This window comes from Mugil cephalus, chromosome 1 (genome assembly GCF_022458985.1).
Source record: "Mugil cephalus isolate CIBA_MC_2020 chromosome 1, CIBA_Mcephalus_1.1, whole genome shotgun sequence".
Taxonomy (NCBI): domain Eukaryota; kingdom Metazoa; phylum Chordata; class Actinopteri; order Mugiliformes; family Mugilidae; genus Mugil; species Mugil cephalus.
Window position 1 is genome coordinate 27919594 of NC_061770.1, and position 18685 is coordinate 27938278.

The 18685-nt window shown below is 43.7% G+C and overlaps 1 protein-coding gene across 1 annotated transcript; it reads left to right on the plus strand.

The window, feature by feature from the left end:
• The first annotated feature begins 57 nt into the window (after positions 1–57).
• On the plus strand, positions 58–9026 carry LOC125022294. Its single transcript, XM_047608824.1, is given in 13 exon segments — positions 58–130; positions 1439–1553; positions 1668–1800; positions 1882–1986; positions 3078–3180; positions 3350–3387; positions 3389–3431; positions 3482–3677; positions 3783–3869; positions 7115–7258; positions 7863–7984; positions 8091–8229; positions 8827–9026. Coding segments are annotated over 13 exon segments (1407 nt in total). The 3' UTR covers positions 8936–9026.
• The last annotated feature ends 9659 nt before the right edge of the window (positions 9027–18685 follow it).

An 18685-nucleotide genomic window follows, 5' to 3' on the forward strand; every position in this document is an offset into this window, starting at 1 on the left:
AGCTCCTCAGCTCCTACCTGAGAACTCTGTCCTCAGTTCAGCGACACATCCTCAGACATGAACAAGCTCAACAACAACAACTCCAGTCTACGACCGTCCTTCTTAAAGGGACAGAGCTGCTCCTCTGAAGGTGCAGAGCTTAATAAAAATAAAAGCAAAGATGGACAGAGCTTCTGTCACCGTTGCAACAATGTTCTTGAGTTAAATCCAGAGGAATGAATCTCTCATATCTGGTTCCTGGTCTCATATCTGGTTCTGGTCTCATGTCTGGTTCCTGGTCTCATATCTAGTTCTGGTCTCATATCTGGTTCCTGGTCTCATATCTGGTTCCTGGTCCTTAAACTAATGTAAACATGTATTTGTCACATTAGAACATCGTCAATATCATCACATTAGAAACATTAGGACACTTGTTCTTCTTCATGGTTCCTAATAAACCAGTTCAGAGGGGGACCTTGTAGACCACATTAGACCCTGATTAGACCTGACAGTGTTTCCTTGATCTTCTCTGATTGGCTCAATGAAAACCACATTACACTAAACCTCACTGAGAGGAACCACGTTACCACGTTACCTCATATGGTTCCTGGTCCATGGAAGGTTATTATGACTTCTATATATTTATATTTATTATATGGAGGTAGAATCACTTTAACAAACCAAGAAAGTCAGGACACAGAGAGACACTGTGTTAAACATCTGAAATGAGCTGCAGATGAAAAGATGAAACAACATTTAATCTTACACTGAATCTGACAGATTGTCTCTTCCATCTAATTCACACAATACATAAATAAATAAATAGTAATTAGTGATAATCTGTCACACTGATGGAAAAACATCAATATTTAATTTATTCTAGTGGAGATAAAGAGCAGGATGCAGTAACTACAGCCGCCAGAGGGCAGAGAACATCACTCAGCTCCATCTATTACAGTAATATCTCTCCTCTCCTCTCCTCTCCTCTCCTCTCTCAGGAATTAGATTACCAGGAATACAAGAATAAACTCATTAAATTAATAAATACATACATAAATAAATGAATAGTACATGTGGCTCTACACAAAGTCTCTACACCAAGTTTGAAATAAAAAAAAATAGTTAAATCTAAAAACTGAACTGATTAAAATTTATTTTTTTCAGATTTTTCTGCATAAATCTGTTAAACCACTTCAGCACTTTACAAAACTACAATAAAAGATAGAGTTTCAACAGACCAGATGAAGAGTTACTTTAGACCAGATGAAGAGCTTCTTCAGAATGAAAACCCAACGTTTTCCTCCTGACCTCTCCTCTGGACTTTAAAAAGGTTGCAGGCTGGTTTTTGTAAAGCGTCTTGAGACTATTTGTATTGTTATTGGCGCTATGGAAATAAAACTGAACTGAACTGAGTTTAATTGGTGTCCTACTAACGCTTAGACCACCCCCCTATGTGCAGGTCTGGAGATGGCGTGGGTCGTCCGTCCTCCAGAGTCGGTGAAGAGCGGGGAGGTGTTCACGGGTCAGGACTCCTTCTACCAGTGGGCCATCCAGAACCACATCTTCACTCACAGGTTGGAGCTAAGGCTAATGGGGCAGGCTAGCGACACACTGGACCAGGTCTAGGCTGGTCTGATCTGAGCTGATCTAGTCTGGTCTGGTCTGAACTGGTTTCTCTGTGTGTCCAGCTCCATCCCGGGTGCTGAAGCAGCTCGGAGGTTCTGGGAGGACCAGGACTGTCCCATCAGCTGGAAAGACGCCAACGGGGAGAACTGCTGCATCCATCACGCCAACATCCACTCCTGTCCCCTGGGCTACATGGTCCACACCAGTCCTGGTCTAAAATAATCCACAACAACCACACCGACCATAACAACTCACCACGGCCTCCTTTTCTTCCAGACCACCGAGAGCATCTGTGGTCCCTGGATCCCGGACGACGGGAAGATCTTCACCCACACCATCTCCACCTCGGGCAAGATGAGCCAGACCAACTGGACGGCCAAGGTAGAGAAGAGGGGGACACTTCTTTCTTCTTCTGTCTCTTTTTATTGTCAACACCAACAAATGAAACCTAAATAAATAGTGTATTTAAAATCAAAGCTCCATAAAGAATACAAGACATCTGAAGTATATTGAGGTAGTGGCCTCATTTACTATATAGCCGAGCTAATACAACTGGTCTCACATTTGTGCTCACTGTGACAAAGCGGTAGCTCCTATAAGAACACCATGCAGACCGTGGGCGTCATAAGACCTTCCTGAAGACTTTACATTTACAAATGTTTTTTATTTTATCTTTCTAGATAAATATTTGAGACAAGGCAAGTTTTAAAACAGGGGCCCTTTTGCTTCTCTCAGATAATCTTGCATAAAGTCAATGGAGAACAGAGAGGGGCTGAATTCCTCAGGGACTCGCAGTTTAAATTCTGTAAAGTCTCCACTGCTTTGACGAACACATTGTGAGAGACACAACGAGTTTTTCTCAACTGTTGGGAAAATCTTGTATGTAGAGTGTAAATTGTGGACGGGAACACGCTGGAAAGAGAAAAGTTTCAGACAATTTCAGACAAACCCTTTTCACTCAAGTGAAGAAAAGTTCATCAACTCTAGAACAACCATTCTGTGCAATACACACCCATTAAAACTCTAAATTTCTCCAAAAGTTATTATGGTAATTGAACATGATTGATCAAAAACTATGAGACCTATCTAAACGAGGATTAACACCTCAGTTTAAAGTTTAAATGACGTCTCTGGGTGAAAGTATGCCTGAAAAGTAGACCTTTGAAAAACTCCATAGATTATTCTTTTTTGCTCTTCTTCTCTTTTCCTGTACCATTTATTTCAATGGAAACATTTTGGCAGTTTTTCACAGAAAACTTTTCATGTCCCCTGATTAGAGGCACTGTCCCTACAGCTATGTCACAGATGTAAAAGACCAGTGTCTTTGTGCGTTGCCCTGTGGCCTTAATAAAAAAGAAGAAGAAGAAACACGCAGTGTAACAATAGTGACTCAGGGCTTTGCTTCATGGCCCTGATAAAGGAACCAAAGCAGAATCCCTGAATCCAGACTTTCCTCGTCCCCCTGTCTCCAGGTGGTTCTGGTCCACGCTGGTCTGACCTCTCTCATCGCCCACATACGAGCGGGTCACATGCAGGTGGCCCTGGAGGCAAAGAGCACGGTGCTGCCAGCCGTGGGTATGTAGGAGTCCTCCTCCACTTCCTCCCCTCTTCCTCCCCTTCCTCCGCTTCCTCCTGCTCCTCCTCCAGAATAACCAGGTGTCTTAGATGGAGGTGGAGCTACCAGAGTCCTTAAAGGTCCAGTTTAGCAACGTCTAAACCTTTAACTCTTCTTCTTCTTCTCTCATTTGTGGTGATGGGGTCTGTGAGGGGGCGGAGCTTTGTTTCCACGTGTCCAGCTGACTGTGTCCAGTGATCATCGACTTCTCGTTCCATTAAACAAGGTACTGGACCTAAACTAGAAACCTGGTCCCCTGAGACCTGGTAGGACTCCATGTCTCAAATGTTTGTGTGTCTGTGTGTGTAGACCAGGAGGCCCGTGTGACCATGGGGGAGCACATGAGTGTCCCCGGGGGAACCCGTGACAGTAACACAAGTTGTGTGACAGCTCTCAGCTCCTGGACGGGACAACCGGGGTCCAGGAGGACCCCCTTCACCTGCCCAGCATCTAGTGAGTGTCCACTTAGAGGCCTGTCCCAGTTAGAGACATGTCCATTTTGACCCTGTCCCCTTTAGAAAGCTGTCCTCTCTGGTTGATGGGCAGTCCTCTAAAACCATAGTGACGGGAAGACTGTGTCCATCAAGATGATCCAGACCAAGACCTTCTCCCTGTCCAAGACCATTAGACAGGAGGTCAAACAAGTCAGGTGAGACAGACCAGCACAGGTTTGTCCTGGAGTAGAGACCAGACCTGGGGGGCAAAAATGTAAACCATCTAGACTCTTTATTTATTCATTAGGGCAATAAGCCACAATTGTTATACTGTGTGTTTCTTATTATTATTTTTCCTCTTCCTCCATTTTTTTATCCCTTAAAAGAGTTGTATATCAGACGTGTGGTTTGATTGGGACGCTGTGCTATTACTTTTCTCTACAAAACACCAATGTTTTGTGACATAAGTTGCGAAAACTGCAAATGATTTTGTATTGAAAAAAAATGGGACGGGCGACAAAAAAAAAAATGTGAAAAAGAAAAAATTAGTGTAGCATCTTATGCTCAGGCATACTTTCACCTAGAAAACTTCATTTAAACTTGAAAATGAGTCTTGTGTATTGGTGTTTTAATCCACATTTCGATAGGTCTTATGGATAAATTTTATGATTATAATGGGTGTTTATTGCACGAAATGTTCGTGCTAGAGTGCGCAACCTCATCAGTTAGAGTGGAGAAAGGTGTCTGAAATTGTCTGAAACTTTTGTTTCCACGCTCCTCCCAGCCAGAATTTATACTATGCACACATGAGTTTTTCCACAGTTGGAGAAAAAAACCCTGTCTGAACGCTGTCTCTTTTTCATTTATGTTACAACAACACACACAAACACAGACATGCTCTCTAACACACTTACAGATCACGTCATAAGGACTTAATGAAGATTTAGATATGTTACTTTTCTTTCTAGAGTAAATATTATGGAGACACGTGCGAGTTTAAAACATGGGTCCCTTCTGCTTCTCTCAGGAAATCTTTGCATAAGAGTCAATGGAGAGCAGAAAAAGACGTGACTGTGAACAGAGGCTCACAGTTTAAATTCTGTACATCTCACTGCTTTGATGAGCACATTGTGGGAGACAGAACAAGTTTGTCTGCAACTGTGGAAAAAAATCATGTGTGTAAAGTGGAAATTGCACCTGGGAGGAGCGTGGAAAGAGAAAAGTTTCAGACAATTTCCCCCACTCTAACTGATTATTATAATATTACTTGTTATTATAATCTCAATGTCTCCAAGAATGATCATGGACATTGAACAGGGATGATCTAAAACTATAAAAATGATCAAAACGTGGATTAATACACCAATGCACAGGACTTGTGTCTAAAATTTTAAAGTTTAAAAAGTCCAGAGTGAAAAATATGCAGGAGCAGAAGATGTTTGCAAGAACTTTTTTTGCTCCTTTTTTTGTTTTTTTGCCCGTCCCATCCATTTCAATGCAAACTTTTTCAGGAAAAATAATAAGAAACTCACAGTATAACAATAGTGACACAGGGTTTCATACCTGTAGGAGCCAGTGCCTTGGTGTGATCAATCTCATCATATCTGATTCGTCAGCTCTCAGTACAGGGATCATCTATTTCCAGCATGGCTCTTTCCAGTATGGTATGATGGTAGAGACTCATGATTAAAATACTGAAGGGCTAACTTTATCAAATTTTGAGCTGGAAAAACGAACAAAACTGTTTTCTGACACAAATCAGATCAGTACAGATTAAACATTGTAATTTTGGTTACAAGTATACATTTCATAGTTTGGAGTTCTAGTCAGAGAGAGATCTTGCAGTTCTTAATTTATTTACGATCTTTATCTGCCACAGGTGGTCCAGGTGTGGAGACGTCTGGTTGTTCTTGTCTGTGGTGCCTGTTGGTGGATTACAGGTAAATGGGAGAAAAGTTTTAAATCCTTGTTCGTTGGCACTGGAATGTGCTTATAGCTTGTTTCATGATCTCAGAAATCTGCCGAGGAAACAACAACAGTCCTGTCCATTATGGACTGTCCGGCGAAGTGACCCCTCCTGGGTCATGGGAGATGTTACGTCCCGGCTCGAGAGGCGCAACATAAAAGTGGAGACACATGATGGAGTTTCAAAAAGTATTTATTTTACAAGAAGGGACAGAAAAACAGGTGAGCCATGGTGAGCTTCTGCAGTGGAAAAGTCATCACCTGGGCCTCTTCAACAGGGGCCCTTTTAGTCAGTCTTCTCAGGTGTCGCTGATTAAGGTGATTAGGCACAGGCCAAACACACCTGTATAGCCAGTGAAAATGCAGAGGGCGTAACACCTCCACCCTCAAAAGGGATCCTCCAGGAGCCCTGAAAATAAACAAAAGCTCCTCTGCAATCATGCCCCATGGTTCAAGAAAAGCAAATATCGATGCTCTTACAATCACAAATTCGACGCCAGATACGAAGACACACTATGACTTATAACATATCGCACAGTCACAAACCAAATGATTACTTAAACCAAGTTACTAACTTAAACTAAGATTAGCAACACGTAATCTTAACACAGTGAACTGTCCTCACCACGGCCTAATGGTCGCACACGCAATTTACAAATACAAAAAAATTGAAATGACCCAACACGACAAATGTGGCACCTCACCAAACAAAGTTACTGCCTTCACCCAGCTAGTAACATCACAACAGCAGCCACCAAAATTGGGCTGACGTCAACACTAAAAAGTCACAAACACAGAACAAAGCACCTGCATTTGCTGATGTTCACACAGTGGGCATGTTTTACACAAAACTGCTCCTTTTAGCTCACCGAAAATATCCAATCTTGATAAGAACATAGTAAAACCAAGACCAGTGAATTCTACCACAGGCCACCGCAACATTAGAGGTCGTTGCTCATGGATTGACTTCCCAGAACTTATCTGGTTTCCTCTCTACCTCAGACTTAACTTCTACCCAACTAGTCAGTCCACAAGTTCACGTGTCAACATGAGCAACAACCGACCTCTCAGAAAAACATGACAGCCACACCAATTAAAGCTTCAGGTAATCTCTATTCTCACCCCAAGAAAAAACTCCAGCATACGGTCTCCACAAAAAAAAAGTCCAAAAATGATCCCGGGATGAGCCCCATTTATGTTACGTCCCCGGCTCGAGAGGCGCAACATAAAAGTGGAGACCCCATGATGGAGTTTCAAAAAGTATTTATTTACAAGAAGGGGACAGAAAAACAGGTTAGCCATGGTGAGCTTCTGCAGTGAAAAGTCCCTCACCTGGGGCCTCTTCAACAGGCCTTTTAGTCAGTCTTCTCAGGTGTCGCTGATTAAGGTGATTAGGCACAGGCCAAACACACCTGTATAGCCAGTGAAAATGCAGAGGGTGTAACAGGAGAAATAAAATGTTCTCCTACAGTTGCCCTCTCTGTCCTCCTTCCAGAGAGCTGGACCATCCAAACCTCTGTAAGTTCATCGGTGGTTGTGTGGAGGTTCCTAACGTTGCCATAGTAACAGAGTACTGCCCTGAAGAAAGCCTCAATGATGTCCTCCTTAACGAGGACATCCCTCTGAACTGGGGCTTCAGGTAACAGTTCCACAACACACTACACACCTACACACTTACACACCAACACTAGAACACAAATACACAGTAATACACATACACACATAGTATACTAAGTTCTATAAATACATTTTATTATTCCTGTTTAGATCGATATATGTATGTATACATATTTAATTTTTTAAATATCCTTTTAATATTTAAATACAACTCTGGCTGTGTCTGAAATCTAACCCCTCCACGCCCCTAACCTCCCCAACCCCTCTATATAGGGCCATGTATAGGGGTTAGGCCATTTTGATATGGTGTCTGAAACCTTAGTGATCAAATTCTATACCACAGAATGATGTTCGAGCACCAGTTGAGACAGTGACCTAATATCAGTGCATACTGTCTGACAATAAAGAACTCTATCTATTCTATTCTGTTCTATTCTACATGACATAGTTATTAACTCATGTATCTTAAATATCTCTAATATCTTACAGTTTCATATAATATATATTTTATATTATTACATTATACTGTCTATAGGCTCTAGTCTGTTGTATGTTTACTGTGTATATCATTGTAGATTTTATATGTACTTTTACACATTCCTCAGTCACTATATTCTATCCCTCAGGTTCTCCTTTGCCACAGACATAGCCAGGGGGATGTCATACCTCCACCAACATAAGATCTGTCATGGCCGACTCAAGTCTATGAACTGTGTGTTAGATGACCGCTGGGTTTGTAAGATGACAGGTCAGAATTGATCCTGGTCACTGTTACCCTCCATCTGGGCTTCAGAAGGAGGAGAAGAACCAAACTGTAAACCCTGCTCATTGACTGACGGCTTGTTGTCTGTTAGATTACGGCCTGAGGATTTACCGCAGGGACGATGCTGCTGAGCCTCTGTCCACCTGTCAGCAGAGACTCCTGGAGGTCTACATGACCCCTGAGTTTCAGAACTCCAACATGGAGCCCACGCTGGCTGGAGACGTCTTCAGGTGAACTCAGTTTTATCACCTTCATCTGTTCCTAAGACATAACGAAGCCCACTGAACCCCATCCATCCATGGTATAAAAATAGAACAAAGCCAGTAGAGCTCCCCCTGGTGGCCAGAGGCTGCAGTATAGGTCATAAGGTCCACCCCCTCCATGCTAGTGGGCGGGACTTGGGCCAAACTATAATACACGTCAAATTATTTTATTAAAGGATCGTTTCAGTCATTTTAGGTAGTTAATAAAATGTTGATGAATGTTCAAGTGTCTTTTTTTTTTTTTGGATAAGTTTAGTTGTAGTTTGTTATTTGATGCTATAGAAACAGGAAGTGACATAACCAGTTGCAATGCCAACAACGTATCTGTCATGATTCATTATTTATAGACAATTAACTGAATTAGTAGCTAGAACATTTTTAAATAGCCGACTCTTCAGTGTTGCCATGAATTAGCTCTCGAGACTAAACCTGTTACACGCTGGTCCAGGCCTCTAGTGGTCGTTAGAGGACCTGCAGTTTGTGGAATTCAACTATTATTCACTATTTAATTAACGGTTTTGAAAGTTGTGTCCCATAACGTAATGACCTCATTGTGTCTTTCAGTTACTCCATCATCCTGCTGGAGGTAGCCACTCGTAGTAACCCCGTCCCAGTAAGTCACTCAGGATTCATCTACTTCTTTTTAATCAGAATAAATCTCCTTCATCTTTAATCTCCAATCAGACTCCAGACAGAATGAATATATCTGGCTTTAACGTGTTCATTAAACAGCTTCAACAGTTTCAACAACTTTTTGTGTCTTGTTTTAACCGACCTCTGTCCACATTAATGTGTCCCTCCTCTTCCAGCAGCGACTAAGAAGCTAACTTGTCTTTGTCTTGGTTTTGTGATCTTGTCTCCTCATCCCCTTGTCCCCTCATTCCTTCATCTCCTTGTCCTATTGTCTCCTTCATCCCTTGTCCTCTTGTCTCCTCGTCTTCTTCTTCTTCTTCTTTGTTTTTAAAATATATTGGGGAGGGTTAAGACTTTATTTGACTGAACAGTGGAGAGAGACAGGAAACGGGAGGCAGAGAAGGGGGAATGACATGCGGGAAAGGCCGTCTGCAGCGAGGACTGGAGCCTCAACATGTGGGGTGGATGCTCTACTCACTGAGCTAAACACCGCCCCGTCTATTTGTCTTCTTATCTCCTCTTCCTCTAGTCCTATTGTCTCCTTATTCCCTCGTCTCCTTGTCCCCTTTTCCTCTTGTCTCTTCATCCCCTCATGTCCTACTTTTCTTGTCCTCTCGTCCCCTTAACCCTTCATCCTTGTGTCCCCTCATTCCTTCGGCCTCTGGTCCACTTGCCCTCTTCTCTTGTCTTTGTCTTGGTTTGTCTTGGTTTGTCTCCAGCTGTTAGTCGCGTTAGCCCAAGTGCTAGCAGAATCCCCGACTAACGTATGCTTGGCTTGGTTAATGTGCTATTTGAAGCTGGAAAGAAAACTCCTTCCTGCAGAGTGTGATGATACTTTATGTGTCTCCACTGGTCCCTCTAGGTTTCTTTGTCCTCAAATGTCCCATGGAGAGGACCAACGTGCTGTTTAGCGTCTTCCATCTTTATGGGTTGGTTCTGCTGCCTGTCACTACCGGATCAGCTGGTGCTAACGCTAACGCTACTTGGACAAACTGAGACACGTTCACAGTCGTTCTGCTGCAGATGCTTCGTTATTCACATTAATCATGATGATGATGATTAATTAACGCATCGCCACTTCTGTTCAGTCACAGACACATATCAACTGAACTCATCTGAGTCCTGCCAAGTGCTTAGCTAAGCTAACGTAGCATCCTGACCCGAGGCCTAAGGTCAGTGACTCCGCCTCCAACCGGTCGAGATCAGATCATTACAAAAGAAAGCAGATTATTAACAGACAAAGGACAATAATTAAGTGAGGGGAGACAGACAACCTCCAGCTCATATTCATTATACATCATAGATATAAACACAGCAAATAGGAGGAGGAGGAGGAGGAGGAGGAAGCACATTATCAGATTACAGGATCTTTAATCTCTGGTACACGTGGAGCGACAGATGATGATGTCACTCTTGCCAGCCAATCAGCACAGACTTTATCCATGTCTGACCTCTGACCCCCGACCTCATCAAGTGTTGGTTCCTCCTCCTCCTCCCCCTCCTCCTCCTCCTCTCTGCGAACATCTAGACCTTTTCTGTCAGACTGTGTGAACGAGACCTTTTCAAAAAAATGTCTTTTCTTTCTTTTCTTTCTCTCAACAGTTTGTCTCCGTTTGGACAGAGGAACAGAAGAAGAACAACCTCCTCCTCCTCCAATAAAAGTCTCTGCTGTGACAGTTGTGGACGAAGCTCTGAACCAAACACATGCACCGGCCACATTATTAGGTACGTTACATCTGCACTGTATGAACTGTATGAACTACACTCTGGCCACTGTGCATCAGTACGCCTAGTGTACCTAATGTACTGGCCACACACTGTATGAACATGACACCAACATGATGCTGGGCGAATATCAGAGAGTTCCTCCTGAATGAATCAAGTTTGATGAGACGCCGTCAGAGAAAATGAAACTGGTCCTAATCTGCCCCAAACAAGCTCCGATGACATTCACTCATTTATCAGCATGAAAACCCACATACATGGCGTCTGTGAAGGTTCTGTCATCCAGTTCATGGTAATCCAAAAAGCGTTGAAAAAGGTCAGCTGGACTTGTAGAATTTCTTGAAGACGTTTCGCCACTCATCCGAGTAGCTTCTTCAGTTCTGATAAACTAGTGGGAAATTGAGGTTTAAATAGGAAAAAACTCTGTGGGTAACACCCACCAGAAACTTGCTTGACCAGAAACTGGGGTCACTAATTACCATAATGGCTGATACTTACCTGTCCTTGAATGGGGGGAACTAGACAGAAACTGAGCAATGTAGTGTACGCGGTTCAGTGTAGCGAGGAATGTACAGACCTGTACATTGGGGAAACTAAACAACCCATACACAAGCGCATGGCCCAACACAGGAGAGCCAGCTCATCAGGAAACGACTCAGCAGTCCACCTCCACCTGAAGGACAAAGGACACTCCTTTGAGGATAACAACGTCAAAGTCCTGGCCAGAGAGGACAGATGGTTTGAGAGAGGAGTTAAGGAAGCCATCTATGTCAAAATGGAGAAACCTTCTCTAAACAGAGGAGGTGGACTGAGATTTAATTTACCAACTATTTATAATTCAGTTTTGACTTCTGTCCCCAAGAAGTTTCAACAACATTCACACATTGAGCCTCCAGGTTCCCATGGACAATAGCCTCGTTAGAGCTCTATTCATAGGGTAAGTTAGCCTAGGCACACAGTTCCCCCCATTCAAGGACAGGTAAGTATCAGCCATTATGGTAATTAGTGACCCCAGTTTCTGGTCAAGCAAGTTTCTGGTGGGTGCTACCCACAGAGTTTTTTCCTATTTAAACCTCAATTTCCCACTAGTTCATCAGAACTGAAGAAGCTACTCGGATGAGTGGCGAAATGTCTTCAAGAAATTCTACAAGTCCAGCTGACCTTTTTCAACGCTTTTTTGGATTACCATGACCTGGATGACTGAGAACCTTCACAGACATATTGCTACGCACTTTGGGACCAGCACCCTTCGACTAGTGCGGGAATATGAGAGGACCTCGAGGAAACTTGCAGACTACAGGAACCACCTTCGGTTCAACTTGAGATGCAGACAACACAAGATTATTCCCACCAGCCTACACATAGGCTCCACCGTAAAGGGCTTCAAAGCGGAACAAATTCTCCAGAAAGCTCAAGCCCAGCTGCTCAACGAGAGAGTGAGACAGGTCCATTTCACCATCGACGCTCTCAAATCCGAGGCCGAACACTGCTTCTGCAAACTAACTTCGCAGCTACCTCAGGACATTCTGGAGAAAGTCTCCAAATTTGTGGAAAAGGCCCAGATCACACAACACACAAAAGGTAAGGAACGACAGAAACGCAAATTCCAGGTTTTGCAAACTAGACACAACAGAAAACACAAGTCGGAAGAACTGACATGGAGGAAGAAGGATGACCACACCACGCAGCAGGGCATCCAGAAGAAGTGGGTCCAGAACCTATCGCACAGAGAACTCACGCAACCAGAGAATGAGATCCTGGCCAAAGGACTAAACTTCGCCATAACACCAGAACAGATTCCAGTGGTAGACCTCATCACTGCTACAGAGTCTGCCATCAAGAACAACAAACTGTCAAACACAGAAGCCGAACAACTCAGACTGGAAATAACATCAGCCCTCGCCAGTGCAAAAACACCACCATCGAACATCACCCCCAGGAAAGGAAGGCGCTAGTATCACTGCAGAAAGACCGGGACATCACGATCCTGCCAGCAGACAAAGGGAGATGCACAGTGGTGTTAAACACGGTGGACTACCAGGCAAAAATGAACAACCTCCTCAACGACCAAGACACTTATGAGACACTGAGACGCGACCCAACCAACATCTACAAAACCAGAATAATAAACTACCTACAACAACTGGAAAAGGAGAAGGTCATCGACAGACTCCTTTATTACCGTCTTACCCAGGGGAAGCCACACCGTGTATTATGGTCTCCCCAAAATACACAAGGAGGGAGCCCCACTCAGACCCATTGTCAGTAGCATCAACTCTGTCACATATAACATTGCCAAGCATTTGGCATCCATCCTCTCTCCATTAGTAGGCAACACCCCACACCACATCGAAAACTCCAGGGACTTTGTGAACAAAGTCAAGGACATCACACTGGACCCAGAAGAAACCATCGTGTCCTTTGATGTCACCTCTCTGTTCACCTGCATCCCCACGAGAGAAGCCACGGATTGTAGTAAGGAAAAGACTACAAAAGGATGACACCTTGGCCTCAAGAACCAACCTCACCCCAGAACAAGTCTGTGTGTTACTCGACCTGTGCCTGACCACCACCTACTTTCAGTTCAATGGAGGTTTCTACAGGCAAAAACACGGCTGTGCGATGGGGTCCCCAGTGTCACCGATCGTGGCCAATCTCTACATGGAGGAAGTAGAGACCAGAGCTCTGGACACCTTTGCAGGTTCCACTCCCACCCACTGTTACAGATATGTGGACGACACCTGGGTTAAAATCAAGACAAAGGAGGTGGAATCTTTCACTAAACACATCAACACAGTGGACAGCAACATCAAGTTCACCAGGGAGGACATCAGCGGGGCCTGTCTGGCCTTTTTGGACTGTTTGGTACGTGTTGAAGAAGATCGAAGCCTCAACATAGAAGTATATAGGAAACCCACACACACAGATCAACACCTGTTATTTGACTCACACCACCCCCTGGAACACAAACTGGGAGTCATCAGAACCCTCCAGCACCGAGCACAGACTGTCCCCACCAGACAGGATGGCAAGGACAAGGAGGGAACACACATTAAACAAACCCTCAAGACATGCGGATATCCCAACTGGGCCTTTGTCAAAGGCTCAAAAAGATATCCCAGGAAGGACAGGGAAGAGGAACAAAACAGAAGGAAGAACATCACCATCCCCTACATAGCTGGGGTATCAGAGAAACTAAGGAGAATTTTTGGTAAACACCGCATCCCAGTTTATTTCAAACCTGGAAACACCCTAAGACAGAAACTGGTCCATCCCAAGGACAAAACACCTAGACAGAAACTGAGCAATGTAGTGTACGCGGTTCAGTGTAGCGAGGAATGTACAGACCTGTACATTGGGGAAACCAAACAACCCATACACAAGCGCATGGCCCAACACAGGAGAGCCAGCTCATCAGGAAACGACTCAGCAGTCCACCTCCACCTGAAGGACAAAGGACACTCCTTTGAGGACAACAACGTCAAAGTCCTGGCCAGAGAGGACAGATGGTTTGAGAGAGGAGTTAAGGAAGCCATCTATGTCAAAGTGGAGAAACCTTCTCTAAACAGAGGAGGTGGACTGAGATTTAATTTACCAACTATTAATAATTCAGTCTTGACTTCTGTCCCCAAGAAGTTTCAACAACATTCACACATTGAGCCTCCAGGTTCCCATGGACAATAGCCTCGTTAGAGCTCTATTCATAAGGTAAGTTAGCCTAGGCACACAGTTCCCCCCATTCAAGGACAGGTAAGTATCAGCCATTATGGTAATTAGTGACCCCAGTTTCTGGTCAAGCAAGTTTCTGGTGGGTGCTACCCACAGAGTTTTTCCTATTTAAACCTCAATTTCCCACTAGTTCATCAGAACTGAAGAAGCTACTCGGATGAGTGGCGAAACGTCTTCAAGAAATTCTACAAGTCCAGCTGACCTTTTTCAACGCTTTTTTGGATTACCATGACCTGGATGACTGAGAACCTTCACAGACATACAAGAGTCAGAGTTACAAGAGAGAGAGCTACAAGAGACAGAGCTACAAGAGTAAAAACTACAAGAGTCAAAGCTACAAGAGACAGAGCTACAAGAGACAAAACTACAAGAGTCAGAGCTACAAGAGACAAAACTACATAAGACAAAACTACAAGAGTCAGAGCAACAAGAGTCAGAGCTACAAGAGACAAAGCTTCAAGAAACAGAGCTACAAGAGTCAGAGCTACAAGAGACAAAACTACAAGAGACAGAGTTACAAAAGACAAAAGTACAAGAGTCAGAGCTACAAGAGTCAGAGCTACAATAGACAAAACTACAAGAGACAGAGCTACAAGAGACAAAGCTTCAAGAGACAGAGCTACAAGAGACAGAGCTACAAGAGTCAGAGCTACAAGAGACAGAGCTACAAGAGTCAAAGCTACAAGAGTCAAAGCTACAAGAGTCGGAGCTAAAAGAGACAGAGCTACAAGAGACAGAGCTACAAGAGTCAGAGCTACAAGAGAGATAGCTACAAGAGTCAGAGCTACAAGAGACAAACCTTCAAGAGACAGAGCTACAAGAGACAGAGCTACAAGAGTCAGAGCTACAAGAGTCAGAGCTACAAGAGTCAAAGCTACAAGAGTCAAAGCTACAAGAGTCGGAGCTAAAAGAGACAGAGCTACAAGACAGAGCTACAAGAGTCAGAGCTACAAGAGAGATAGCTACAAGAGTCAGAGCTACAAGAGACAGAGCTACAAGAGTCAGAGCTACAAGAGTCAGAGCTACAAGAGACAAAGCTACAAGAGACAAAACTACAAGAGACAGAGTTACAAAGGATAAAAGTACAAGAGTCAGAGCTACAAGAGTCAGAGCTATAAGAGACAAAACTACAAGAGTCAGACCTGCAAGAGACAGAGATACAATAGACAAAACTACAAGAGACAGAGCTACAAGAGACAAAGCTTCAAGAGACAGAGCTACAAGAGACAGAGCTACAAGAGTCAGAGCTACAAGAGACAGAGCTACATAAGATAAAACTACAAGAGTCAGAGCTACAAGAGACAGAGCTACAAGAGACAAAGCTACAACAGACAGAGCTACAAGAGTCAGAGCTACAAGAGAACAAAACTACAAGAGTCAGAGCTAGAAGAGACAGAGCTACAAGAGATAAAGCTACAAGAGACAGAGTTGCAAGAGTCAGAGCTACAAGAGAACAAAACTACAAGAGTCAGAGTTACAAGAGACAGAGCAACAAGAGACAGAGCTACAAGAGACAAAGCTACAAGAGACAGAGTTACAAGAGTCAAAATTACAAGAGTCAGAGCTACAAGAGACAGAGCTACAAGAGTCAAAAAAAAAGATAAAAATGTACTTTTTATGTGGGTTTATATACACTGTATAGCATTGGCTCCGTTGTGTTGTTGTATAAGTTATTGAAAGTCTTTCTTCCTCTCAAGGGGCCGGAATGTAGGATCCAATTTGTGCTAAAGTTTATTGCAGATTTTAGTGTTTTCTCGCGTGGCTCATGCGCAATGGTTAGGCCCTGCCCATGAGCAATGCATATAGAGGAAGTACCTGCAGATTTGAAGTGGTTTTAGCAGTGTGCTAAGTGGAGTACGACTTAAAAAGGTTTTTTGACTGTGACATTTCAGACGTTGCTGATACTGTATAAATATAATGGACAGCTGTGTCAAGAGAATCAAGAGAATCTTGGATATGTGTTAATGGAATACCTGGATCTGCATTGAGAAAATAAATCGACAAACTGCAATCTGACTCTATGTGCTTTGTGAGTAAGCCAAGGAACAGTACAGTAACATATACAAGTCAAGCCAGCCGTACCAGCCACTGTTAATACTCCAAGTGGTTTTAAATCGAAATCTATGTGTGCCACTACGATGTCAACACTAACAACTTGGTGCTTCCTGGAATAGGCCTAGCTTAGTGACGGGTCTTTCCAAGATGATTGTCTTCGTCTGGAGACGCAGAGAGCTTACCAGATCCTTTTGGTCGAGGAAAGTCTCCACAACACTGCCATCACAACAACAAAGTCTCCAGGAACAAAATTTCTCGTTTTCTGGTTCCATTTTTGGCGTTCTTGAAGCAGAGGAAGGTACACCTGCACCCATCGTTTCCAAAATAAATCGGCGATGTATTGGACTTGCCGCCATCTCCTCTTCACATAAGCCTCATCCTTACTAAATAGTTCAGGTGACAAGACCGGTTTCCCTTTCATCAGGAGAATGTGATTAGGAGTGAGTGGTTTAAGATCAGTGGGATCATCTGAGAGCTTAGTGAGGGGGCGACCATTCAATACAGCCTCAACCTCACACAAAACAGTGTGGTAGGTGACAGTGCCAAATCCATCTTCACTGGCATCAGAAAAGTTGTGCAGCTCTGCTTTAATGAACTGTCCAAAATGTTTAGGCTTAATGCATCTCTTCACTTTGAATGAACCCTTTCAGATCCTCCAGCCATCCTGTCCACTGATGGCTGATGTCTGCAGGTATGTTGTCATCCCACCCACAACGTCTGCAACAGAGCTCTTGCAACATGACCTTTGCTGGCAGTGTCACTGGTGCAAGAAACCCCAAGAAACATAAACTGAACAGATTACCGACAACAATCCTTTTCTGCTCTGTGCTTGCTATTTCACCATCATTTTGAATTTGAATGTGTCCGACTCCACATACCACTGCAGTCCAAGGGCTCTCTCAACTGGAAGCTCATCTCTATCCAGATCCAGTTCCTTCCAGTTTTTAGCTCTATGCTCCTCTTCAATGGTTTGCAGCACTGTCCGACTGTTACTGATCCATTTTGTCAAAGTAAAGCCTCCCTTTAGGCAGAGGTCCCTGAGAGCTTTAGTTGTCTTCTGCTGTCCTCCTGAGTGCATAACTGGCACAACTTGGAGATGCTCCAAACAAATGAACTGTCATCCAATATTCCACAATCTCTTGGCTCAATTTACCATCAGGCCACCATAGGAAGCGAAGAAAGTCCTTGTCCTCTTCAGCCACCTTAACTTGGTAGAACATAGACTGAATGTCTCCCATGAACGCCACTGGCTCCTGTCTGAATCTGGCAAGGACTCCTAGCAGTGAACTGGTCAGGTTTGGGCCTTGAAGAAGCTGGCTGTTGAGTGAGGCACCTTTAAACTCAGCTGAACAGTCAAACACAACACGCAAAGTACCCTTTATGGGATGACGCACACCATGATGGGGAAGATACCAAACTTTTCCATTTCTCCATCCAGTTGATGTTGAGGCACCTTCTCTGCGTAGTCTTTCCTTATAACATCAGTGAAGAAACTGGTGTATTCCCTATAAAACAGTTCATCTTTTCTGAACTTACCCTTCAATCCTAGCAGCCTTTGCTTGACCATGCTAAGATTATCGGGACGAGTGAGCTGCTCTTTCCTAAGGGGCATTTTAATACTGTAATGACCATCCTGAAGCCGTGCTGACTCATCCATAATCTTTAAGAATCTGATGTCTTCCCCTGACATAGCTTTTTCCTCTGTACTTCTGAAATCATGATTGTACTGGTTGTTCAACATCACCTCCAGCTTACACATAGAAATCCTATTGACGGCAGCCACTGAGAACCCTGTTTTATGTTTGCTGTTCTCTCAGTCTCGAAGGGGACCATTAACTACCCAACCAAGTACAGTTCTTACTGCATACGGGCCATTCCTTTGGCTGTTGACAACTTCCCAGGGTTCCAATACCTTTGGGACGTTGGTACCAATCAACATGTCAACACTGGCGTGTATGCAGGGAATCTGAACTTCAGAGAGGTGAGACCACTGTGACAGCTCTTCCTGTGAGATAATGTTGTTGAGGGTCACAGGCATTTTTCTTTGAGTGAGAACTTCTAGTAGACTATAAAAGTTGTTACTGTCAAGACCAGACACTTCCAGGCCATTCAAAACACAAGTGGAAACAACATTTTCTTGCCCCATGGTGCGTAAAAGGAAACTGGTTCTTGTACCGTTGATGTTCAACCTTCGCATAAGATGCTCTGAACAGTGGCCGTACACCCGGGATCCAGGAATGCATAGGTTTGTTTTATTTGGTCTCCCCTAATGGATTTAACC